At 39.1% G+C, this 27,889-nt stretch overlaps 1 protein-coding gene across 1 annotated transcript; it reads left to right on the forward strand.

The window, feature by feature from the left end:
• Positions 1-839: 839 nt before the first annotated feature.
• Positions 840-26,205, forward strand: RIOK3 (RIO kinase 3). The gene is made up of 13 exons (XM_007075989.3): positions 840-1,192; positions 8,519-8,634; positions 9,238-9,383; positions 9,478-9,585; positions 9,800-9,909; positions 11,497-11,640; positions 12,299-12,426; positions 19,814-20,011; positions 21,675-21,834; positions 23,244-23,324; positions 23,411-23,500; positions 24,837-24,944; positions 25,889-26,205. The coding sequence occupies exons 1-13, from the start codon at positions 1,130-1,132 to the stop codon at positions 25,994-25,996; spliced, it is 1,560 nt and encodes a 519-aa protein (XP_007076051.1). The 5' UTR covers positions 840-1,129; the 3' UTR covers positions 25,997-26,205.
• Positions 26,206-27,889: the final 1,684 nt, after the last annotated feature.

Here is a 27,889-nt window from a genome sequence, read left to right on the forward strand (position 1 = left end):
ATATTCAGAACGTGTTCTGATCGGGAACGGCAAGACCTGTGTGCTAAAGGAAACCATCAAGGTGAGTGTCCTAGGGATCTCAAGCATAGACAGTCAGGGATCCTGGCTCAGAATGGCAATTTAAGGAGAACATTGCTATTCAGAATAGTGCTTATTTCCAGAATGTCTGAAGAGTCAACAAGTAGAGATATAGAGCCAGTCCCCTAGCCCAGGGTGCCTGGGTTCACCACTCATTAGCTTTGCCACTCACTAGCTGTATGGCCTCCAGCAGGTTACTTTATGCCTAGGTTTTATTATCGGTGAAATTGAGATCATGCTAGAAACAATGCACCTCTCAGGATTCTTTTGAGGATTGAGAGTTAACACAGTACTTTGAACAATGCACAAATATAGTAAGTGAAACGTAATGCTTAGCTATTTTTATCCGGTCACTTGATAAGAATCTACAAAACACCTAACCAAAACTTTTATTACGCAGTCCTATTTTTTTTTTGCTCAATGTTCCATTACACATTTTACAAATTTTCTTTTTATGCCCCGCTTCCTAATGGCAGTAACAACAAAATCTGACTACTTTCTGTCCCCCATACCATCCCAGTTTAGAATTAACTCAGAAAATAATGAATGAACAGAAGCAGTCTCATTTGTTTGTTGTTATATACAACTGAGTCACACGCAGTCAAATTCATTTTAACTAGATCCAGCTGCAGTCTCCGGCAGCCAGAGGGGAAGGAGGGGGAGGGCGGTACGAGAACAGGGCGCGGCCTAGCCAGAGGAACCACGCCCTACGCCAGCTCTGTCTTGCACGCGCGACCGTGACCACAAAACAGAGCCAGTGGCCAGGGCAGCCCGGGACAGGGGCAGCGGCCGGAAGTGCGGCCTGCCGGGGGCGGGGAAACGAGGCAAAACCTGGAGCCCCGGACGGGCGGCCTATCAGAAGCGACGGTCCCAGCGGAGAGGGCGGAAGAGAAGAAAGCCAGTTCCGGACGCGGCCGCGCCGCCATCTGTCACCTCAGCTCCGGCACCAGCAGCCCGTCACCCCAGTCCTGCCGCCTGTCTCCTCGGCGGAGGCTGCTTCCCGGTCCTGCCACCTGTTTTCCCTGTTCTCGTCTCTGGCTTCTTTTCCAACATGGATCTGGTCGGAGTGGCATCGCCTGAGCCCGGGCCCGCAGCGGCCTGGGGACCCAGCAAGGTGAGTGGCGGTCGCGGCTGACGCACCTGCCTTGGTCACCCGGGCTGGCCCTCCCGGAATGCTCGGAGAGGGTGACAGGCACGGAGGCGGCTCCACGGGCGACTGGGGAAGTTCTGAGCGGGACCCCGGCGACCTCGGACGGTGGGGACGGGGGGCGGCGCTGCCAGGGTGGGATGGGGGAGGCTAGGAGGGTGGCCGGGTCTGCCAGTGGCCACTCTCGGCGGTTTGGTCTCTCTCCAGATCTGCACCTTGATTTGTGAACCTCGGTAGCAAATATTTGGCTGGGCTGACTTAGAAACTCTGACGTTTGAGGGAAAACAAGCACTATCTTGTTTGTCACGGGCCAAGTGAGTCAGCCCGAATACTGCACAGAAAGCCCGACCGAAGAAAGGCCATTTAGGCAGCTGTTTCCTTAGGTTGACAAATGCGGTTATTCCCTCTTAGTCAGTTTCTTGGTTTTGAAGTAGTAAATAAATGGTAAATCCAGGCGCACCTTCCTCCCTCAAACTAATACTCGCGTACACTGCATACTGTCAAAGCGGTTATGAATTCTCATTATCTGTCTGGGTTTTAACGTTTAAGCTTTTTCCTGTAGTGGCCAACTATTACGTTTATTTCACGTTTGATTTCTGGTTTTCAGACTGCTCCTCTGCATGATAGTTTCATCAGAAGGAGGAAAAGACTCTTCTGCCGCTTTGTTGAGGATTTGCTTGAAAGCAAGAGTGCTTCAGTTGCGATGTTGTGTTCCTCAAATTAAGGTTGTGAAGGAATCCAACTTTTATAGCTTCTTAATTGTTTTTCACATGCTGTCACGGAATATTTGTTCCGTGTAGAGGGTCACTCGGTTTATTAGATCTTTAGGCTAGGTCTTAACAGAGCAAGGGGAAATAATTCGCTATTCAGAAAAGTATGAAAGTTTAATTAAAGTTAATTTTATGAAAGTTCTGATACAACTGCAGGGAGAATTAAGAGAATCCACTGGCAGATGTGGTTACATCTACATGTTATTTTGTGTAATTTTTTCCTTCTAAGCCGTGTTTACAAGGCCAAGATCAGTAGACATAAAAAGACAAAATCAGTAGCCTAATACAAATAAATGTGTACTTTACATGTTAAATTCCTCCAGTTAAGCACCTAATGGCTGATAAAAATGCCAAATGAGACAAACTTTGATCAGAATACATAATGTCAGAACAAATTTCATTTAGAAAACTAATTCAGTAATAAAATGTTATCATATTTTCATTTAAGGATACATCATCAGAAATAGAAAGTTTCAGTGTCATCATTCAACAAAAAAAATAATCCGGGGGTTTATTGATGTTCTGCTGAGAAGACAGCATTTTCACAGGGTAAAAATTAGATGCTGCAGGTATTTCTTAATCCTCTCCTCCTCTAACTGCTTGGAAGACCTAAGTAATTACAGAAAGCTTAGTGGAGGAGGTAGAGATTTGAGGAAGGTCTTGAAAAATGGAAAAAATGTCAAAGGCCAGCAATTCCCAAAACTTTTTGGTTAGGACCAATTTACACTCTTAAAAATCATTGAGAACCCCAAAGAATTTTTGTTTATATTGGTTACATCTATTGATATTTGTTATATCAGAAATTAAAACAGACATACGAAAATTTTTTATTAAGTGATATAAAAGTTGTTATGTGTTAATACAAACAGCATTTTTATATGTAACCTCTCCCTTCATTTTCCAAAACAAACAAACAAACAAACAAACAAAAATTAGTGGTATAGTATTGTTTTGTATTTTTGCAAATCTCTTTAATATCTGACTTAATAGGAGACCTTTTTTCTTTTACTCTGTTGTGTATGCTTTAGTTGAAGCATATGAAGAAATTATGTTCTTACAGATGTGTAGATTATAGCAGGTATAATCAAAGATGGCTAACGAGCACATAGATGTACTGAGAACAAGCTGAATTAATCTCTAAAAATGCACATTTAGGGGCGCCTGGGTGGCTCAGTCAGTTAAGCATCCTCACTTCGGCTCAGGTCATGATCTTGTAGTTTATGAGTTCAAGCCCAGCACTGGGCTCTCTGCTGACAGCACAGAACCTGCTTCGGATCCTCTGTCTCTCTCTCTTTCTGCCCCAACCCTGCTTCTGTGCACTCTCTTGCACACTCTCTCACATGAAAATAAATATGCATTAAAAAAAACCTTAAATAAAATAAAAATGCACATTTATATCCTAAACCTACTACCTTAGAAAATTTTGGAAAATGCAAGAATATACAAGTACACATTCCAGGAGCCATCAGAGTGATATTACCATATCTGATGTAGACTGGAAAACTCCACTCTACACTCTTTATTTGAGGGAGAGGGAGGGAGAGGGAGAGAAAAGAGAGGAAGAGGGGCAGAGGGTGAGAGAGAGAGAGAGAGAGAGAATCTCAAGCAGCCTCCACACTCAGCACAGAGCCAGACTCAGGGCTCCCATCTCACGACACTGGGACAGCGACCTGAGCTGAAATCGAGTCAGACATTCAACCAACTGAACCACTCAGGCCCCCCTCCACTCCATGCTTGAGAGGATAAGAGTGGAAAAGACAAAGAATGTCTTAGTACAAAATAATTTTAATCTCACAGACACCCTGAAAGAGTCTTGGGGACCGCTCCCCCTGGGTCTTGGGGGTGCCAGTTATAAAATGCCTAACTGGTATTATAGACAAAGAATTTTTAATGGATATTCCAAGAAGGGAGAATTGGCAAACTGTAGGTAAAAGTGAGGAAATGTGTAGCTCTGTTGGAAAGAGAACTGTGAAAAATTAATTCATGGGGCTCTTGAAAACTGTCAAGTTCATCAAAAACAAAGTCTGAGAAACTCCCAGCCAAAGAGTCATGCTGACTAGATGTTATATGGTGTGCTGGCTTGATTAATGATTCTGAAATAGAAGGACGTTACAGAAAAACTAAGAAAATCTGAATAAAGTATGCACTTCAGTTAATAATAATCAAGTATATAAATATTGGTCTATTAATGATGGCAAATATACAATACCAATACAGGGGAAGCTGGGTATGGGATATTTGGGAACTCTATGCCATCTTTGCAATTTTTCTGTAAATCTAAAAGTACTCTAGCGTTAAAAGTTAAAAAAAAATTAATGTATAAACTCAGATGATGTTTTCCATAGACCCTTGTCTTTAGAAGTAAAATTACCACTTAAGTGTTCTATCTAGATTGTATCTCTTAGTTGCATGGGCAAAAAAGAGACCTTCCTATGGGTTATGATTCTCTTGGCTTGCTTCAAGTTGAGAATTGGATTTTTGTTATTACGTGCCTCCTTCATGTTTGCTGTTTTTTATTTACTTGATTCTTCCCCACAGTTGTCTGCAGGATGAGCAGCTAGGGGTGCATCTTTGTGAGCTAGAAGGAAATGGGGATAATTTCCTTCTAATCTGCAGCCATCCTGGTGTTGAAGAATGTGGTAGTTATAAAGAACTCCACAGAGCAGTGGTGGGTTTCCTAGAGGAGAGGAAAACCGGTCTAGTCTCAGGGGCCTTCAGCAAACAGGAAAGAAAGAATCAGAGAGCTGGTTAAGGCCTTGATACATGTCATGTTTAGAGCAGAATGACTAACTATAACTAGGAAAGGTTGTGTGGGGTTTCTCATCAGATCTTGATGCTGTGGGGAGTTTATATTGACGAAGGGAATAATGGGAAAGGACATTGGATAGTGACGGTGCAGCAAGATTATGGAGGGCTTTTTCTATCTCCTTGAATTTATTATTATTATTATTATTTAATTTTACAAAGTTCCTCTATTCACAGAGGGTGTTTGATTTATCGAGGAGTCGCAAGATGATGACAGAGGATTCCTCTCTATACACCCTGTAGTGCCCATGCATAGGAGGAGCCCCCGGTAAATTATCAGAGGCTCCCTTGAGATGATGAACCTCTTGTGCCTGTGGAGGACTGCCCCCTGTCTGGCAGCTGTCCCTCACACAGCCCAAAAATTTTTATGGAGGCCTTTTGACTGCTAGTTTGAGGAATTTGGATTTGAGGAATTTGGGCAACCTTTGTGAAGCCTTATTTACCTTTACCCATGGAAGTTGCCCTGGTGTGGGTCAGCCCAGCTGAGCTGGTCAGTAGAGGTACAAGGAAGGGGAGTACAGCTTGAGAGTACAAGGCTTCAAGGAGCAAGATCAGTAGGAGTGGGCAATTAGGATATCTTGGTGCTCTGTGGTCTCTCTCTGTTTCTTTTTCTGGTTCAGTATCTTTTGGGTGTAAGTCAGTCTCTGCCTCAAAATAAAGTCACCCCCTGTCGGTATTGCCTCTTCTGAGAAATTGTCAGATAATACGTTGTTTAACATCTTATAAAATTAATTGACTGCCGACAAACAGCTAGAAGCACCAGAAGTGGCTAGCCAGAGGGGCCGATTTCAAGATGGAGAAAGGGATGTTAGAATAGTAGAGGTGTAGAAAGGTATCACACCTCTACAGCCTGGGGACAGCCTGGCAGTTCTGTGAAATATTTCCAGTGGGGTTTTTTTGGCACATGTTATTCAGTGAATACCTAAGTGTCTCTTTATGTCTGAAGCTCTATGCTGGGCTCTGAGAATGAGAAGACCCTGCCCTTCAAGGGGCTCATGTTGTATTGTGGCTGATACATTAATACAGTCATTGGTCCTGACCTACAGTGTGTGCACAGTGGTACGGGAACACAAAGGCAAGGATCTGGTTTTGTCTGATGAAATTGAGAGAGCCTTATGGAGTTGGTGACAAATAGAGAAGGAGAAAAATACACCGAGAGGAGCATGTGTGTAGGTATGGAGGGGTGAAAGTATGCCATAATTAGCATATGCTTATTGTTATTAGAGCATAGGGTAGGTAAGAGTTGAGACTGGAAAGATAAAGTAGGTGAAATTGTGAAGAGCATTCCTCGTTGAGGAATTTGGATTTCCTACTGCAGGCAGTACAGAGGTTTGCTTCTCACATTCCAACACAGGGTGATTAGGGAAGCAGTATAGCAAAATACTGAGGGCGGCTTCTTAAGTTCAAAAGCTGCCTTAGTTCAAATCTCAGCACTTCCATCTGCAGTGTTATTTGGGGTTAAAAAAAACCTTTCTGTGTCTCAGTTTCTAAATCTATAAAATGGGGGTGATGTTGTAATTATGCAGTTGCTGTGTCTCGAATAATCTATGTAAGTTATGTATATTAGGCAAATGATTCACATACAGTGAATATTCTAATGTCTGTGATTCTGCTGTTAGTCACTGCAAAATGTGGTTGACAGATCTGAGTTAGAGGATACAATCATTTACCTTTTGGAACCTGGACTTTGAAACTGATCATACCAGGCATTTCTAGGTTAGGGGGCAGCATTATGTATTCTACCTAGTGGATTCAGAAGGAAGTCAGCAGAAGTCATGTGGCAAAGAGAGCTGTATTCTCCAGATTATAGAAAACTTAAAGATTCCAGACCTCAAAATCCTCACCAGGAGAGTGCTCAATTGCTGATAAGATCTGAGTGACTAAAAGTCACACCAGACCTTGAGGAAGCCTCCTTTATTCTGTCCACATCTGGCTTTATGTAAGGCTGGAATAATTCTGCAGTAGGCTAGTATAGGTATGTGCTGGGAGCCTGCTGCATCTCATTAATCTCAGGATAAGACTTGATAAAACTTGATTCTGATTCACCTAGGCATAAATAGGTATCTATCACCTGTTAGAGCTTTACCCTAACAACCTGAACCAATTCCTGAATCTCAATGTTAAGGAACCTGAACAAGGGTCATAGGCCAGGTGGAGGACCTAAACTTGATTTGAAAGTGTTGTGGCTAAAACAGATACCCATCATATGCTATATTCTAATTTAGACACTTGGCAGTAGTTAAGGGGTAAGTTTGGACTTTATCCTAAAGGCAGTGGGAAACATTAGAACAATCAAGAGCTGTAAGTAAGGAAACTCAACTAATCAAATCTGCATTTTAGAAAAGCCATTGTGCTGTGGTATGGAAAATGGAAACAAGCAGGACTAGAAGCAGAAAGATTAGTTAGGACTGTCTTAGAGTAGCCTGGTGATGGGTGGGTGATGCCTTGGAGTAGAATCTCAGAAGGAAGACAGAGAAAGCTGGGCCAGTTCAAGAAAGATTTAGACATGTTATTCAATATTAGTGGTTTAATCACTAGATTATCAAATGTGATCATCTGCCGCTAAGCAAAGCTTACCTTCTCAAAAATTAGGAATTGTAAGATAAAGTTATGGTTTGTATTTCAAGAGGGCTGAGATAGTGATGTCATTGAGAAAGGCCAACTTGCTGATTGTCCAAGAAGAGTTTCACAGGATATTGCTTTGTTGCAGTGGTATTGTTTCAAGACTGCTTCTCAGTTTTTATAGTTCAGAAATGTAGTTTTTATTCTTTGTCATTGTTAGTTTTGTTTTAACATATCCCCAGATGTCTTGTGAGAGGCTGACACACACTTTTGACATGTAGAAGACTTACCCCTTAAATTAGAATGAGGTATAATTTCTAAGTGGGCTTTGAATAGTGCTAGTTGGTATAGTCTGTTCCTAAAAGAGAATCTACAGGGGTGTCTGGCTTGCTCAGTCGGTAAAGCATGAGATTCTTGGTCTTGGGGTTGTGGGTTTGAGCCCACCTTAGGTGTAGAGATTACTTAAAAATAAAATCTTTAAAAAAAAAAAAGAGAGAGGAAATCTACATGGGAAGCCAGATTAAAAGCAGAAGATTATTTGATGAGCATGGAATCAGAACAAGGATGGTTATATGAACTCATTAGGTAGTGGGGTGATGCTATCATAGCCTGGTATTCTCCTCAACTAAAAAAACACACCTACCAAAAAAAAAAAAAAAAAAAGGGACACACCTACTAAGCAGGTTAGAAAGTGCTTTTGGCAAATGTAGTTTACATTTATCCTTGATTAGGTTTGAGAAGGGAGATCTTTTTACTTTTAAGATAATTTTCTTTTCTTTCTTTTTTTCTTTCTTTCTTTCTTTCTTTCTTTCTTTCTTTCTTTCTTTCTTTCTTTCTTTCTAGAGGGAGGGAGAGGGAGAGCAGGGTAGGGGCAGAGAAAGAGGGGGAAAGAGAACCCCAAGTAGGCTCCACGCCGTCAGCTCAGAACCCCATGTGGGGCTCGATCCCACGAACCATGAGATCATGACCTGAGCCGAGATCAAGAGTCAGACACTTAACTGAGCCACCCAGGTGCCCCAAGATGATTTCTATAAGTAGGTAATTCTTTATTTTGGATTGATTTTAACTAGTTTAATTCTCAAAAGATAGCCTTATTTTCAAGTTTGGAAGGTACTTTTCATTACTATGAATTAGCCCCTTCTTTTTCTTTAAATAGTGTCCATGGGCTACCCCTCAAAACACAATATCTTGTTCTTTGGCTGATGTAATGAGTGAACAGCTGGCTAAAGAATTGCAGTTAGAAGAAGAAGCTGCCGCCTTTCCTGAAGTTGCGTAAGTAAAATTTACAAAGAATCTATTTTGTCTAGCAGCTTATTATAAAGGTTTGAGGATTTGATTAGTCATTGTCATGGCCAGTGATTAAGAAATAACATTTTGAAAAGCAGCGCAGTAGAAAGAGCACCATACTGGGAGTTCTCCGATATTTGGGTTTTGGTTCTGATTCTATAATTAGTTGTCAGTGCTGTCTTGGGCAAATCCCTGTTTCTCTGGGTTTTAGTTATTACAATAGTTGAATCACATGATCTCCAAATTAGCAAATACTGAAGTAGGATACAGTTTTGATCAAATGTTTATAGTTTATCTTTTCATATATGCTTTCTCTCCAGAACACAGAACAAATGAATTTTGAGTGTCAGTTTGGATTTTATTATAGTCCATTTAGCTTTCTCTTGTAGCTCTCTTAATCCTAGTTGGTGCTTTCACAAGTGCCTGCCATTGGTCAGAGGGCAGCTGGACAGAAGGTGAATGATTTGGGCAAGTTTTTCCCATTGCTTCTTCAGTACAGTTTGTAACAGTGAAAAGATACTCTCATAATCCATTGCATCTGTTTACACAAGCACATTATATTAGTTTGTCTTGCCTTATTTTGAATAGTGTTGCTGAAGGACCATTTATTACTGGAGAAAACACTGACACTTCCAGCGACCTAATGCTGGCCCAGATGCTACAGATGGAATTTGACAGAGAATATGATGCACAGCTTAGGCGTGAAGAAAAAAAATTCAATGGAGATAGCAAAGGTACTGTGACCTTATTAAGACAACTCCATTGTGTGGCAAGAAATGCTTGTAATGTGCTCCTAAATACATCTTCAACTGTTTTTGCCTTTTTAAGTTTCCATTTCCTTTGAAAATTATCGAAAAGTGCATCCTTATGAAGACAGTGATAGCTCTGAGGATGAGGTGGACTGGCAAGACACTCGTGATGATCCCTACATACCAGGTATTGATGCTTTTATTTCCTGAGGAGTGGGGGGGTGGGTATAGGACAGGGACAGAGGAAGACTAAGATTTCCAGTGGATCCTTATATTTTACATTTCTCTTTGAATCTCATTTGTAACTTATTAGATTCAAATATCTTTTCAGACAATATTGAATGTAGCAATGTAGTCTTTGCTATTTTTACATAAACTTGGCTTGTCTTAATCGCCTTTAGCAAAACCAGTTCCTACTCCCAAAAAGGGTTTTATTGGAAAAGGAAAAGACATCACCACCAAACATGATGAAGTGGTATGTGGGAGAAAGAATACAGCCAGAATGGAAAATGTAAGTTACAGGAAGTATTCTCTGTCAATCAAGAGTTTTATTGGTATAAGTTTAAAAAAACATGGGATTCTAAATAAGTACAATATCTTAAATTTCTAAAAATATCCTTCATAAGGATGGATGTAAAGATGTTTTAGATAATAATATAGCAGTACCATGAAAACTCAGACATAATGAGAATGGATCTGAGAATAAAATTCTACAACAATATTAAGAAAACTGGTTTGATTTGTATTGATTCTAAATTTAAGAAATAGTTATTATGAAAGTAGTGTATTTATTTTTTAGCATATTATTTTCCATAAAATAGCACCCCCCCTCCCCCCCCCCCAAGAAACAGAGAACAGTGTTGATTGGGGGATAGGAAATGGGAGAGAGAAATACTTTCTATCATACTTTTTTATACTTTTTGAATTTTTTTACTTTGTGCCTGAATTACCTCTGCAAAATCAGAAATAAAATGTAATTTAAAAAATAGAAAAAAGAAGAAAAATTAGCATACTTTCTCTTATAAATATTGTGGTTAATAGAAAACATTTAGACTTTAGAACACAAATACTTGTTAAGTAATCTTTATTTATTTATTTAAATTTTTCTTTTAATTTTTTTTTCTACACCCGAAGTTGGGCTCGAACTCACAACCCCAAGATCAAGAGTAACACGCTGCACTGACTGAGCCAGCCAGGCACCCTGTAAACTGATTATTAAATTCTAGAAATAGGCCAGACCTGACTCTAGAACAACCCTCCCCAGTAGAATTTTATTTGATAATAGAAATATTCTATATCCATGTTAACTAATAGTAACCACATTCGACAGTTGAGCACTTGAAATTTGGGTGATGCAGCTGAAGAGCTGAATTTCTAATTTAATTTTAATTTATTTAACTTAAAACAATTTTTTTTAACGTTTATTCATTTTTGAGAGACAGAGAGAGAGCATGCGCGGGGAAGGTGCATAGAGAGGGAGACACAGAATCTGAAGCAGGCTTTAGGCTCTGAGCTGTCAGCACAGAGCTCAACGCGGGGCTCGAACTCACGAACTGCGAGATTGTGATCGGAGCTGAAGTGGGACGCTCAACCGACTGAGCCACCCAGGCGCCCCTAATTTATTTAACTTTAAATTTCTACATGTGGCTAGTGGCTACCATATTGGACAGTGGCAGCTCTAGAACATAATTGTCATGGTGTGGGCGGAGCTAGCTGTATACTAACCCACTTCTCAAAAATAATTCATTATAAGATTGTATTTCTTTGGTAAGATTTGGTGTAGCCTTCAAAATATAATGTGTCTTTTGTCTAATGTAAAAGCAAGGTGCAAAGCATATGCAGAAATGCCTTAGTTTTTAGATGTGATTCAGTATTTTCTGTGCTTTTCTTAAAAAGCCTTGCTCTCCTTTCTGTTGTGTTTTTTAGTGAGGTGTTTTTTTTTGTTTTTTTTTCTGTGATACCTATAGGTTCTGCTTTTGTAGGCTAATCACCTATTGAGTAAGAAACCTGTTCCAAGTAAAGACTGGTACTGTAGTTTTTTTGTTATTACCATCCCTGGTTTAAAGTATTCAGATGCTAATTTTCTTCTTTTTGGTAGTTTGCACCTGGGTTTCAGGTAGGAGATGGAATTGGAATGGATTTAAAACTATCAAACCATGTTTTCAATGCTTTAAAACAACATGCCTACTCAGAAGAACGTCGGAGTGCCCGCCTGCATGAGAAAAAGGAGCATTCTACTGCAGTAAGTGTTCTTACATGTTTTTCTTTGATGGGAAGTTCATATTAGAAAACTTCATATTTGGGGAAGAAACAAAACTTCCATGTTTGATATTTTTTCCATGCGATTGACTTTTCAAATCAGAGTTATAAATAAAACCTGAGTAGCTTTGCTGCTTGACTTTTCAGACTTGATGTAGCAGTTACTAATCACTTACTCAAAACTAACATTTTAGTGGTCATAATTAATTCGAATATGAATGTTTTAAGATTGAAAAAATTGGTTTCTGTTATACTGTGACATTTATAATAACTTAATCTCTAATGTTTTATGTTAGTGAAGATAGTATCTAATATCTTGAGAATAAAGTGATTTGTAAAACTTAACAAAAACAATAGTAACTACACTAGCAGCTATTTAAATTTTAAAGATAAAACAAGATTTTGACTAACCTAGTGTCTGATTTTTAGTAGTTCTTTTAGATATTCACTGTCAGAGGCACTGAGTTGTTACAGAGGTAAATTGTATTTTGACAGCACAGTTTTAGGAGCCTGTTATATATACATCTAGGTAAATTATAAAGGTAAAAAGTATATGTTTTGAATGTTGGATACTAGAAATGGCTCAGAAAATGTTTTGTTATTACCAGTCATTTTCATTTATAGCGCTTTATCTTTTGCAGGAAAAAGCAGTTGATCCTAAGACACGTTTACTTATGTATAAAATGGTCAACTCTGGAATGTTGGAGACAATCACTGGCTGTATTAGTACAGGAAAGGAATCTGTTGTCTTTCATGCATATGGCGGGAGGTAAATGAGCAAAATGCAGTACCATCATGTCAATAAAATCTTAGCCCATTCTTCCCTATATTAATGGATTTATACAAAATCAGTGCTACATGGCAAGCAGGGTAATGTAGAAAGCCTCTAGACAATATAAGGAGTGTACAAGGAAAAACGCAATCATCCTCATCTCACCATCCAGAAATAACCATTAACCAATTTGTATAGACTTCTTTAGTCTTTTTTCTGTGTATATATATTTTCTACATTATTGTTATCATACTATCCCATACAGGCTGCTGTGAGTGACAGAGCAAAGTTTGCACTTGGGTTTGTCTCAAAACCCATGGTGTTTTTACTACGGGGCCCTTTCATACCAGCTTGAGTGGGATATGCTTAGATCAGTTACTGATTCTTGCCTTTGTAACTCTGATCCTTTAAGAAATATCAACTTTAAATAATGTTTGTATCAGGGCACCTGGATGGCTCATTCAGTTAAGCAACCACCTTCGGCTCAGGTCATAATCTCGTGGTTCGTGGGTTTGGGCCCCACATCGGGCTCTCTGCTGACAGCTCAGAGCCTGGAGCCTGCTTCTGATTCTGTGTCTCCCTCTCTGTCTGCCCCTCCCCTGCTCGTGCTCTGTCTCTGTCTCTCAGAAATAAATAAATGTTAAAAGAAAAAGAAAAAAAAAATGCTTGCATCATTTAAGGAAAAGTCTTGTAAAGATCTTACACTATTTAGATCTTACCCACTTCACTTTTGTTACAAGGGCTTAGATGAGTCAAGAATAACATGAAGAAGGAAGATACTTTTTAAAGTGGAGCCTGTTTAGAGATTGTGCTTAAGCCAGGAATGTAAAATCATCTGGTCACTGACCATTGAAGTCAACCAACAAGGTTCACTACACGTCAGCTATTCCTTTACCTTACTAATATTTACAAACAAAAACATTAAAATAGATTACAGAATTCTAACTCTTTTTAGGTTCAGAATGTATTTACTGTGTACTTAAGGGGATTCAAATGATTATTGGTCAAGTCCTTGCCTTTGCTTTTCTTAAGTATTTAATCTTCCTTTCTAGATGAGACATACATGTGTAATCACATATTGAATTATACTGTTAAGTTTAAAAATGAAAAGGATAAAAATGAATATTAGGGTAAAATAGCTCAACATTTTCAAGCCATGCGATCTGGAGCAGATTACTAAACTTTGTTTAAAAACTGACCCTTACCCGGGCACGGGTTGGAGTTAAGCGTCCAACTCTGGATTTCAGCTCAGGTCATGATCTCATGGTTCATGGGTTTGAGGCTTGCATTGGGCTCCACTCTGGCAGTGTGGAGCCTGCTTGGGATTCTCTCTTTCTCTCTCTCTCTCTCTCGCTCTCTCTCTGTCCCTACCAGCTCTCTCTCAAAGTAAATAAATAACTTAAAACAAAAAAACCCTGGCCCTTACCTCATAGGATTTTTGTGGTGATAAATGAGATCATAAATTTGACAATGTCTGGTATAAATCTTTAAAAAAAAATTTTTTTTAACGTTTATTTACTTTTGAGAGAGAGAGAGAAACAGAGCATGAGTAGGGGAGGGGCAGAGAGAGGGAGACAGAATCCAAAGCAGGGTCCAGGCTCGGAGCTGTCAGCACAGAGCCTGATGTGGGGCTCGAACTCACAGACTGTGAGATCATGACCTGAGCCGAAGTAGGATGCTTAACTGACTGTGCCACCCAGGGGCCCCTGGTAATATTAATCTTAATAAATAACTTATTTCTTCCTTTAAACTTCATTGCCCTCTTCCCAAATTTTATTTAAGGTTTGCCTAAGACCAAGTATAAATTAATGACACAAATTAAAATGGGAGATTACTCATGGTAGAAATTAAAACTACAGAAAGGGCTAAAATGAAAAGTAGCCTTCATCTTACCAACTCTCCTTACCCAGATCTTTTCTTCAAAGATAACCACTATGTTTTAACAGTTTTTAGTTTAGTCTTCCAGGAATTTTTATGCATGTATCCCTTAATTTGTTTATACAAAAGAGATTATATTCTCTATTCAAGATCTTAGTTTTTCAGTTAATATATCTTAGATCTTTCTAAGCTCATACCATCCCATTTTTATAGCAGTACATTACAGTGTGTTAATGGGCTTATAGCATAGCCAAGAAGAGAACATTATAGCAATAACTGTTACGGTTGATAAAAGAGAATTATGTAATAGAGTACACAGGTAGGACTATTTTTGTACATCTACCTTGGTGTGCTTTTGCAAATATATACATTTTTTAAAGTTTATTTATTTTGAGAGAGCATGAGTTGGGGAGGAACAGAGAGAGAGGGAGAGAGAGAATCCCAAGCAGGCTCCATGCTGTCAGTGCAAAGCCTGATGCAGGACTTGTTCTCATGAACTGTGAGATCATGTCCTGAGCCGAAATCAAGAGTTGGATGCTTAAAGAACTGAGCCACCCAGGCGCCCCTCTTAAGCTGAATTCTAGTTCCGAAATTGCTGGGGCAAAGACTGTATGCATTCTTTTCCCTTTTTGTTAAATAGTGGAACGCCTCAATGAATGGAGAATACCAGCTGGCTATTGTAGCAAGCAGCATATCTTTTATTTATTAAAAATTAAAAAAAAATTTTTTTCTTGTATGTCACACCAAAGGCCAGAAATCCTGAATTTGTGTTTATAGTTTCATTTTACTGGCAGGACAAATGTGATTTCCCCTATGAGTCAGTCAAATCAAATAAGTTGTTGTACATTCTATAAACGTCAGTAGGTATTGACAGATTGCCCTGTGAGAAGGTCAATTAACTTATGCAGCAGTATGAATCTGTTTCCCTCATCCTCATTAATGCTTAGTAATATCAAACGTAATTTTTTGTCAGTGTAGAAGATGAAAAGTATTATTTTGATATTTTGGTGTGCATTTGTCTATAATTAAGGTTGTACATTTTTGGAAGTGCTTTTATACCCATTTGTATTCCTTTTTATTGTCAACTGCTTTGTTTATCCTTTATCTATTTTCCATTATACCCAATGATAATGAATGATCTCTCTTTCTTTCTGGTAGAATTGGTATTGTAATCTGTACTTGCGCATTTGTAAGTTAGCGAAACTAGAGAGCGTTTGGTTTTCTACAACTGAGAGTAAATACTTTTTAAAAAAAATTTTTTTTTTTTAACGTTTATTTATTTTTGAGACAGAAAGAGAGCATGAACGGGGGAGGGTCAGAGAGAGAGGGAGACACAGAATCTGAAATAGGCTCCAGGCTCTGAGCAGTCAGCACAGAGCCCGACGCGGGGCTCAAACTCACGGACCACGAGATCATGACCTGAGCCGAAGTCGGATGTTCAACCGACTGAGCCACCCAGGCGCCCCCTTTTTTTTTTTTTAATTTTTTTTTTAACATTTATTTATTTTTGAGACAGAGAGAGTAAATACTTCTTTTAATATTTATTTTTGAGAGAGGGAGAGAGCAAAAGAGAGAGCGGGGTTGGGGGTGGCAGAGAGGGAGAGAGAGAATCCCAAGCAGGCTCCACGCTGTTAGCACAGAGCCTTATGTGTTTACTTACTTAACCTTGAGATCATGACCTAAGCTGAAACCAAGAGTTGGATGCTTAACTCACTGAGCCACCTAGGTGCCCTGAGAGTAAATGCTTCTAAAGTTTTTAGTTTTCTGTGCTATATAACAAATTACCACAGACTAGCAGCTTAAAACAACACTCATTTATTATCTCCTAGTTTCTGTTGATTGGAAGTTCCAGCGAGCGAGGCTTAGCTGGGCTTTCTGCTCAGGGTCTCTCAGGGCTACTCTGGGTGGCAGCTGGGACTGCATTCCCTTATGGGGCTCAGGTCCTCTTCCCTTGGCACAGTTCAGTTTATTGCCGCTGTAGCACTTAGGTCTCTATTGTTGGCTGTCAGGTAGGTAGGGGCTGCTCTCAACTTCTAGAGGTCACTGCAGGTCCTGGTCATACCTCCCTTTCATGCAGCACAAGTGAGACTTCATACAGGATAGGAATAGTGAACAGAACAGTATCATTGCCATTCGTATTCAGGGAAGAGGTCATGATGAAGTTAGATCTCAACCTGGATTGTAAACAGTAGCCAAAACCCCATAAAAATCCAACAACAACCTGGTGTTGAGTGCAAAAAGCTAATTGCTTAATATTTACAGTATACCATCTGTTAAACTTTTAAAGTTATACAGAAAATAATATACATGGATTTTTAAACATAGATGCTTGTGTATGTGAGTATTTATATATTTTTTAGAAAGAGTAGGAAGATACTGTTCATGATGGTGATTGCCTCTGGAGAGGAATAAAGAAATAAGAGAAATAAGGAATAAAACTACCTAGCGTGGTAAACAAAGGGAACTTCAGCTTTATCTGCAATATTTAATTATTTTAAACGAATAAAAGGGCTGGAAATGGGAGGCTTCAAGTTTAGGCAATGAGGAGATTGACAATGAGAATAGAAAATGTATGTTTAGAGGTAACAGGGTATAAAACCACGTAAGCAAACTGGAAATTGGTAAGGAGGACCTTAAAAGCTAGACAGAGGGATGAGTAATTTACTAAGAAACAAGGAAGTTTATGAATCTTGTAAGTTAGAATCTTAGATACCTTCTGAATAGGGAATCTCCTCAATGGTATTTTTTTTTAATTTTTTTTAAACATTTATTTATTATTGAGAGACAGAGAGACACAGAGCGTGAGCAGGGGAGGGGTAGAGAGAGGGGGAGACACAATCTGAAGCAGGCTCCAGGTTCTGAGCTGTCAGCACAGAGCTGGACACAGGGCTCAAACTCACAAACTGTGAGATCATTACCTGAGCCGAAGTCACTTGCCCAACCAATGAGCCACCCAGGGGCCCCTCAGTGGTATTTTTGATAGGGTCTCATCTACCTTATAGTTAAACTGTTGCAGTGACAGGGAGCTTATCTCAAAATCTAGAGGTGTTTATAACACCTTTAAACTGGGAATTTCTTTCTGGTATAGAATCTCTAATCTGTCTCCTGAAAACTAAATCATCCATTCCCAAATATTTGTGCAGCTAACATGTGTTAGGTACTCTTCCAGGTAGTGGGGATATAGCCATGAATGGTATGAGGAAGATCTGTGAACTGATAGGATGTACTTCCTCCCCACCCCAATCCCCTACCAAGACAGTAATAAATCAACAAAAAAACATCAGATATGTGTTATGGTAGGTAAATATGGTGACATCATAGCAACTGGTTGACTTCTTTTTATTAGTAGAACAGGAAGACTTATCTGATAGAGTGACATTTAAACTAAGATTTGAGTGGCACCTGGGTGGCTCAGTTGGTTAAGTGTCCAACTTCGGCTCAGGTCATGATCTCACGGTTCATGAGTTCGAGCCCCATTGTCGGGCTTTGAGGTGACAGCTCGGAGCCTGGAGCCTGCTTCGGATTCTGTGTCTCCTCTCTCTTTGCCCCTCCCCCACTTGTGCTGTCTCTCTCTCTCTCTCTCTCTCTGTCTCTCTCTTTCAAAAATAAACATTAAAAACAATTTTTTTAAGCTAAAATTTGAATGGCATCTAGGATGCAGTATAGAGATCAGGTGGAAGAACATTCTGGACTAGAGAATAGCTAGTGCTAATGGCTTAAGACAGGCACAAACTTGGTATCTCTGAGAGCCTATAAGAAAGCCAGCATGCTGGGAGCACAGTTGTGAAGGGGAGAGAGGAAGCTGGGAAGTAAACAGCTTAGATCAGGTAGGACCCTCTCATCCAGGGTAAGGAGCCCCCTCTTTAAGTACAGTGGGAACCAAAGCTATGATTTGATTTTTGTTTTGAAAAATTACTCAGACTGTAGTGTGGAAAATAAATGATAAGAGGGTAAGAGAAGAAGCAGTAAGGTCCCTTAAATTATTGTAGTTTGAATGAGAGAGAACAGTGTGGTTTTGGACTGAGGAGGTGTAGTGAAAAGGAAGAATAGGAGGCCATAGGGATGTGCTTCGAAGGTAAGAGTCAACAGTGTGTGCTGTTGGATTAGATGGGTGTGAGAGGGTACATTCTTGGCTAGAGCAGCTGGGTGGTGCCATTTACTGAGATGAGAGTGTGAAGAGAGGCAAGTTTAGGGTGCAGTTAACAAGAATTTTGTTTTGAACTTGTTAAGTTTGAGATGCCTGCTAGACATCCGAGTGATTCAAGTAGGGGTCAGGTAAATGGGCCTGAAGTTCTGGAGAGAGTCAGGATAGAGGTAGAAATGTAGGAGTTACCTGTGATAGATAATATTTAAAGCCATGGGGCTAAATGAAATTCCCCAGGTAGAGAAGGCAGAAGGAGAAGCAGTTGGAGAACTCTGATCTTCTGAGGTTAACTGGCAGAAGAGGAATCAGCTGGGAAAATATAGTACAGAAGGAAGAGGTTGGGAGTTTGAGTTAGAGTTTATCCTCTGGAGATACAGTTCCTTTCTTTTCCAGATTAACATCCCTTCACATATTTAAAGGTAAATATTGTGTCTCTCTCTGTCCTCCTTTTTGTTTACACTGCCACCACCAGTGTTTCAAGTCTTCACTGGCTTACTATTGAGGGGCATTACATTAGCGTCCTAAGTAGGTTCCACACCTCTGGACTCTTCTGCCCCCTTCCATCTTGACATTATCATTGACTTGATCTTCATGAAGTGTGTGAAGCCCTTGATGATTCCTCCCACCTGTGGAAATACATCCAGGCTTCTCACCCAGGCAGGCAGGGCTCTGCACACATCTGCCTCCATCTTGTCCCTTAACTCTGACTTTTTTCGTTTACTCTTTCCGGCCAAGTCTTAACTATAGTGTTTGTTATTCCTCAGACATGTCCTATGGTTTCCAACTCTGCTTGTGATAATACTGTGACAGTGCTTGTTCATATCCTACCCATCTGTTTCGTTGCCACCTAATATCCTGCAGCCTTGCCTGGCCTTCCCAATCCAAAGCGACCTGTCCTGTTCGTGTACTTCTTGTATTGTCTCACGCCCCTCCTTGCATATTCATAGGGCAAGGACCCCTTTGCTTACCTTTTTATCTGCTAGAAGTGAAAGAGACATTTTAAACAGCTGTTCTGTTTTGTTGCTTTTATTGAATTTTGCCTATAAACCATCCCAGGTAGATTGTAGCCTATTTTAAAGCATCTATGTTTTTGTTGTTCCTTAAGTTTGATTCCATTGTCATTAAGAAAGGTTATTTTATTATGGGTTATTGAAAATTGGTTGGCAATTTATTTGAAAGTGTTTTACTTAAGAAATCAAATCCTAATTATTAAGACCCCAAACTTGAAAGCTTAAAAAAACACCAAGGTTTGACATTCTTAGATGAGTTAGATCTACTTTTGTATCATAGATTTTTTATTTTGAAATTGTTTTACTTCTGAGCTGGCAACTTACACTGACTTAATTTTTTTTTTCCACTTAGCATGGAAGATGAAAAGGAAGATAGTAAAGTTATACCTACAGAATGTGCCATCAAGGTATTTAAAACAACCCTTAATGAGTTTAAGAATCGTGACAAATATATTAAAGATGATTTCAGGTTTAAAGATCGCTTCAGTAAACTAAATCCACGTAAGATCATCCGCATGTGGGCAGAAAAAGAAATGCACAATCTCACAAGGTAAAGAAAATCACTGTGCTAGAAGTTATCTAGGGTAATTACCTTTCTGTATTAGGTTTACCAGCCAGGCAAAAAAAAAAGTCATGCTTGCTTTTAAATTTATTTGTAGAAATTATGGAAGGCCTTGAAATTCTAGGGTTTTGTTTTGTTTTGTTTTTTAATATTTATTCATTTTGTGAGAGACAGTGCAAGTAGGGGAGGAGCAGAGAGGGAGACACAGAATTGGAAGCAGGCTCCAGGCTCCGAGCTGTTAGCACAGAGCCCAGTGCGGTGCTTGAACTCACAAACCGTGAGATTATGACCTGAGCTGAAGTTGGACGTTCAACCAACTGAGCCATCCAGGCGCCCCGAAATTCTAGTGTTTAATGAGGCTTTCTGTAAGAAAATATTACCCTGTATATAACCTGAATTCATACTTTTTTAAAAGGTTTATTTATTTATTTACTTTGAGAGGGAGAGAGCATGAGCAGGGGAGCGGGGGAGAGAGAGAATCCCAAGCAGGCTCCACACTGTCAGCTCAGAGCCCAATGTGGGGCTTAAACTCAAGAACCATGAGATCATGACCTGAGCTGAAACCAGGAGTCGGATGCTTAACCAACTGAGCCATCCAGGCATGCCCCAAATTCATACTTCTGGGATGAATAAGCTGTTTTCTTTTTTCTTTCCTCAGTAAAGTTTGAGGGAAACAAAGTCATTTTCTGCCTAAGACATTTTGTCATATGTCTATATGCTGTCTTTTTTCAGCTTCCAATTAAGCTTATTATAAATAATAATTGTTTCAGAAAATGTTTATTACATCTAATGTTTGTTAATTTGGTTGGGGCAGAGTCTGACCAAATTGCATTTTGTTTTAATTTATTAGACTTGTTCCTCAGTTCCCTAAGCAATTAAAGAGTTAGTTTTGTCAACCAACTAACATAGTAATAATCTTTCTCATTAATAAAACTTTTCATATCTTAATCTATTAAAAGCTTAATTTTAGTTTTTTCTAGAGATGTTTACTCTCAACTGTAATTATTCATATTTATTAGTAGCAGAATTCTTCTACTTAGTATGACGTCTAAATAGGATAATTTCTTCAGAGGTGTTGCCGCCCACCAGTCTCTTTTCTACACTTCTGAGATCTCATCCCTGCCATTCTTAAAATTCTTCAACAGCCCCTATAGCCTTTAGTGTTCAAAGGCCTTTTCTGATGTGAGGCCCACCTGTAACCTCAACCCACATTGCCTTTCTTCTCATTCAAGATCATCTATGTTGATCGATACACATTCCCCAGATGGACCGTGCTCTTGAATGCCTCCATGCATTTCCACAGCTGCTTCCAGCCCTAGACCAGCATGCCCCCCACACTGTCTTAATCTAGCTAATTCCTGTTCACCCATTTCTTACACTAAGCCATCCTGATGCCACGTGCTCCTGTAGCTCCTACCCACACCTCTGCCAGTGCATGTGCCACACAGCATTGTCTCCTCACCTGTCTGTGCCTTCTAGCAGTCCATGTGCCCTGTAAGGGCAGAGGCTTTGTTTTACTGTCTCTGCACCTCCCACCCCCTGAGTAGAACATGGTACCAGCTCATTGCAGGCCCTTGTTAGATATTTGTTGAATAAGTGAGATATTCTCTCCTCCTAATTTTTACATCCTGAATTATTTCTTTCTGTGTAGAATGCAGAGAGCTGGAATTCCCTGTCCAACAGTTGTACTACTCAAGAAACACATTTTAGTTATGTCTTTTATTGGCCATGATCAAGTTCCAGCCCCTAAATTAAAAGAAGTAAAGCTCAGTAGTGAAGAAATGAAAGAAGCCTACTACCAAACTCTTCATGTAAGTTGTGCTTTTCACAGCATTTACATGCCACCTTTTAAAAATATTTTGTTTAAACCTTAAAAATTTCCTAAAATAGTACTATTTTAAGGTGATGTAACAAGGACAGACTGAAGTTTGTAAAGGAATATTAACATTGGAGAGTTGTCTTTATATCAATACGCTGCTGTCTTGAGTCACTTTAGAAAAATCGTAGACCTAAGGAGTCCACAAACACTCATTGGTTAGCATTAGTGACATGGAAGCATGAAGCTGTTATTCACAAAACAGTATATTAAATAGAAGTTGACGTTTCCACATTTAGCAGATGCCATGCCTCGTTAGTTTGTATGCCTTCTTGAATGTCCTAGCTCTTAACAGCTAAGAAAATGCCTGTTGTTGGGAAGTGGGTGGGGAGCAGGTTTGGCCTCATTTTAAGAATGCTGGGGACGACTGAAGACGGGAGGAAGTGGCTTCTTGAGAGTGTGCAGGTCTTAGAGTTGGAAGGCACATGTCAGGAATCTTGAAGCCATTTATTCTTCAGGACAGCAACTGAATTCATCTGATGTCCTCCCAGCTTAGGAAAATGTTACTAATACTGTTGTCATTCCTCTGTAGTTTTTTTTTTCCCCCGAGTAAGCTCTACACCCCAATGTGGAGCTTGACCTCACAACCCTGAGATCAAGAGTCACATGCTCGGCCAAATGAGCCAGTCAGTCTCCTCAATAGAGAAGCTTCTATGCGTTTTATGTGGTCTCTGCACGAAGCATTACATCCTACAGTAGCTGATGTAAATATGAAAGTGTTACCAAATAATTTTTTAAGACAGAGCTAGGGAGATGATCCAACTTTCTCTGCTTCCAATAGGAAAATACTGAAAGGAAAATCATGTTCATTTTTCTGGATTCTATGGGCTGGGGAAGAGATGAAGGAATGATGTACTTTCCTATTTGATTCTAGCAAGGCTGAGAAATAAAACATTAATGTTTATTTCTACTGTCAAAAATCAGTTAACGAGTATGTAATGCCACTTAATTTGTAAGAATATCTCTTCCCTAATGTGTCTGGCGGGAAGTACTTTCTACTTTGTATAAAAAGGTGAAAAAAGTTTTCACCCACTTTTATAAAGGGAAGTGGCTTTTAGATCTTCTGGTTAGTGACCATAACATGGCTGCTTTCTTAGCCCGTGGGAATCCTGGTCTGCCCCTTGATCTCCTGACCTTGTTGTTGTCACATAGACAAGGAAATAGAGTGTCTTACTCATTCCCTCCATTGTCTTAGAGTTCCCCCACCCAGTCTTAGACTGTACAAAGTAAAGAGGAAATAGTTTTGCTTTTTCGAGAAATTATTGGTTGGCATAGACATTTTAGTTGCATAGGTAACTTAGAATTACTGCTCACACCCTAAATGTGTGCCTTGCCTCTTCACAGTTGATGCAGCAGTTATATAATGAATGTACCCTTGTACATGCCGACCTCAGTGAGTATAACATGCTGTGGCATGCTGGGAAGGTGAGTACATTTTGTTACTGTCCATACTAAATATCTTGATGTAAATTATTGAATGTGTCCTGAACACATGCTCTACGTGTAAATAGGTCTGGTTGATTGACGTCAGTCAGTCGGTGGAACCAACTCATCCTCATGGCCTGGAGTTCTTGTTCCGTGACTGTAGGAATGTCTCACAGGTAAGCGTGTAAACTAATATTTCTTTATAGGAGGTAACAGTTTCAAATATTTTTCTCCTAAGATAAGTCCAATGGTCATATTCTTAGAAATTGAAGGAAGGGTTTGGTTACCGACTGCTTTCAGGATAAGGATACAAAGATCAATTTGTCAGATTTCATTTTCAACAACAATTTGATTGCGTGTCTCACATTTGGGCTATTGAATTAAATTTGCAAGGGAGTAAGTTTTTATTTTGACTGCAGATATTTAAGCAGTCAAGTAGACCTTTAATACATGCACAGTGCTTTAAGTGAAGCTGGTGTTAGTAAGCCTAATGCTGACTGCCAGTGTTATTACCATTAAAAGGAGAGTAGTCATCTTAGTGGCACTGTCTGATCACTATGAGGTAAACAGATTAACGAAGGTAAAACTCAGTAATCACACATTTGGGTCACGTTTATTTGCTGTTTCTAAAGGAAACTAATTGTTAGCCGCAGATTCAGATAAGAATGGTGTTTCTAAATGATAGAATAACTTCATATTGGAAATAATTTCTGAACCTACTTGAAGATTTTAATTCACGGATGGGATTTAGTGAATATTTTGAGTCTACACATTCAAAGCAATGCCACCCAATTTTATATATACTGCTCGTTTATAGCTATGGAAGGTGCATTGTGACAAACTAAATCCAGAAGGCAGCCTGTATGTGTACCAGAGGACAAATAGCAAGTAGAACCTGAACAGCATAGTTAAACTTGAAATGGGGAAATCTGTGGTTTGAAAACTATGGAAGGGGGGCACCTGGGTGGCTTAGTGGGTTAAACATCCAATTCTTGATTCCGGCTCAAAGTCGTGATCTCGCGGTTTGTGAGTTTGAGCCCATGTCGGGCTCTGCGCTGACAGCAAAGAGCCTGCTTATGATTTTCTGTCTCGCTGTCTCTGTGCCCTTCCCCTGGTTACGTGTGCCCTCTCTCTCTCCCTCTCACTCTTTTTCTCTCTCTCAAATAAACTTTAAAAAAATTATGGAAGGGACGCCTGGATAGCTAAGTCAGTTAAGCATCCGACTTCAACTCAGGTCACGATCTCATGGTTTGTGAATTCGGCACACATCGGTCTCTGTGCTGACAGCTTGGAGCCTGGAGCCTGCTACGGATTCTGTGTCTCCCTCTGTCTCTGCCCTTCCCCTGCTTGTGCTCTCTCTCTCTCTCTCTCAAAAATTAATAAACATTAAAAAAAATTTTTTTTAATTATGGAAGGAATTCATTGGCATCTTACAAGTACACTCTTCCCTGTGTTTTGTTTCCAAGGGAGCCTTGCTATAACATCTCCTACTGATTTATATTTCTTTACTAGTTTTTCCAGAAAGGAGGAGTAAAAGAAGCCCTTGGTGAACGAGAACTCTTTAATGCTGTTTCAGGCTTAAACATCTCAGCAGATAATGAAGCTGATTTCTTAGCTGAGGTAAATGGTGTGCGGCTGTTATTCACCTTGCTAATAAAGCATGGGATGGAGTAGATAGCTGAAACCGAGAGCTCATTTTATTCTTCTGTTTTCTCAAAAGCGAAATTAGAGATTTTTCTTTCCTTGAGATGTTTTCGTCCTTTCTGGGCTTAAAACCTAGGATAGACTTAGAGCAAAACACTTCTTCAAGGAGTTCACAGTTTAATTAAGATGGACAAATAAGATCATTTCCAGTATACCTCTATGCCTCTATTCACGAATGAGGAGGTGGGCTGGTGGACACTCTGGGTGATACAGAAAACAGTAACACATCATCCCGCCCTTAACTGAATATAGAAAGTTAGCAGTGGTCGCCCTTAGAAATACCCAGTAATTACAGTATGGATCTATAGAAGCATAAAAACAAAAAACCTGCCTCTGGAGAAGTTCTCTTAAAATTGAACAGAAATTAAAAAGTGAAATAGCTAATTATTCCCGACAGTATACCAATGCAGAGAATGATTATGGAGTCTGTTGCAGAACTCCTTAGGTATTTGAATTTGGCCAAGCTGTGCTGGAACATAAGGGCAGAGGAGAAGTAACAGGAAGATGGTATAGCTGACATCTAGCACAGTACAGTTGCTCAGTAAGTAGGAGTTATACTGTTGTTGAACCAACATTAGAATTTCCTTTTTCTTGTTTCCTGAAAGCTTTATAGAGTACACAGTAACACACAGGATCCTAGTTACTAGCTTGATAAAGATACTAAGTATTAATTCAAGCAATATAATCAAGTAAAAAAACATACATGTACGTGTCATGCTGTAGTATGTGTCACATACTGTAATTCCAATTCAAGGCCAGTGTCATTAGGAAAGACCTAGTAAGAGAAAACTGCGGGTTCAATCTGAAGTGTGGTTTCTGTGAAGTAAGATTTTGACAAATGGATTCAATGTATTTTGTAGATAGAAGCTTTGGAGAAAATGAATGAAGATCATGTTCAGAAGAATGGAAGGAAAGCTGCTTCATTTTTGAAAGATGATGGAGGTCCACCAGTCCTGTATGATGAATAGCACCAACACCCACTGCTTTCCATTGTTTACACAGTGGTGACTGTCAGCTGCCAATGGCAAATGAAGTTATGGGTGACTTGAAATACCAAAACATGAGGAGTGTACAATGGTGCTTCTGTGCTTTTTTCCCCCCTTGTAACCCATATGCCAGATGTGTGGAATTTGTAGCTCAGCATTGGGAGAATAAAATGTCACTACCTCTCGTCTTATGAACAGGATAATATAATTCTTTAACAGCTACAGCTTATCTAGCTGAAACCAACCTGATTTTATAGGAATCGTGGCATAAAATGTTTTGATGAGAATTTTTAAAACTTAGGTAACATTTCCAAACATGGGAGGAAAGGACAGTCTCTCCTTACAAGGGAGACTTTCATTACAACGTACTTGCTTTTTTCACCTCCCCATTTTGTGTTCTATCTATCCTCAAATATTTTATTGGCCTAAAACTAGCCCTTCTCAATTCTTTTTCCAGCTTGTGACCATGATTCTAAAGGAAAATTTCTTCTCTTTAGTAGGTGATAGAAATGGAAATTTGGTTGTAAAATGACTGACAGAAATAGAAGTTTATTGTTACATCAGGAATATGAACTGAATTTTTCTTTTCCATATTCCTATCCAAGACAAGGCATCACAGGTCTCTGAAAGAGAGAAATATGTCAGAACTTCTTAACTATTCGGAGTTTTTAAGTTTAACTTTAAATTCTTCTACGTTTAGGTGAAGTGGTTAGGGTAGAATTCATGGTGCAACTGCTCTGTGTTTATAATGAAAATGTTAATTATCCGGAACGATGGAATATAATTAACCATGTTTTACATATTTTAATGAAATCAGTGAAACAAAGTTCAATTTACATTTCATTCAGACTGTCTACTGATTGATTTTGAAATAGAGCAAACTAATTAGAAATATTAAATAGTCACATGTTGAAGAGTATATATAAAATAATGTGTGCACCAAATTAACCAAGCAATTTGAACTGGCCTCACTCAATAATTTTTAGTACTGGCTGGATGTCACTTCTTATATAAATCAAACACTATAGTTGAGAAGTACATTGGTTTTGTTAGGATTGAAGTTCATTAACTACAGTGTAATCATTCCTCCTGTTACTGAAGTCAAGTTAGTTGACTTCAAAGACCCAAACTTTTTGCTACTGAAAACCCAAACTTTCTGTCTGGTACTGGAAAGTAAAAATCTAAACATCATTCACACTTGAAAGCTTCTTTAACGTTATTTTAAGATGCCAAATATGTTCTTTCTAGAAAAATATTTATTTTTGTTTCTGTTACATAGCTTTTAACTGCATTTCAGAGAAGTGTGATTTTGGGTAGACTCATTACATTTCTGAAATGTTTACTACTCTGAAACAAAGATTTAGATGAGTGGTGATTATTGGCTTTACAGAAATTTCAGAGAACTAATTTTAAAAACCATGAACCATTTAAAGAATTTTTTGTTTTGTTTTCTGACATACTCTGTTTGACAAAGAGCAGCAAACCATTGCTGTGTGGCATTCTTGGAGTGTGCTGTGAACATGCTTTTTAAGATATTAAATATGAAGAGAGCATTTTAGAATTGGTTCTTTGTGTGGTTTTTACTGTTCTTTATGTTAACTTATGTCCTGGCACCAAGTTACCCCTTCTTTATAAAATTAAGCAAAGCTATCTTAAGCAGTTTTTTTCCCATTCAACTTCTCATATTTAGATTTCAGTAAATGATCTACTTCATATTACGAATAGGTTTTTCTCTTACATATCCATGAGTACATATTTCACATAGTAGAAAAAGAAAGTGGGAGTGTTGCTAAGTAAAGACTCAGATACAAATGGGAAAAGCCCAACATTTGGAAATAAGGATATTTTACTTTATTGGAAGTAGATACATGAGTA

This window comes from Panthera tigris, chromosome D3, assembly GCF_018350195.1.
Source record: "Panthera tigris isolate Pti1 chromosome D3, P.tigris_Pti1_mat1.1, whole genome shotgun sequence".
Taxonomy (NCBI): Eukaryota; Metazoa; Chordata; class Mammalia; order Carnivora; family Felidae; genus Panthera; species Panthera tigris.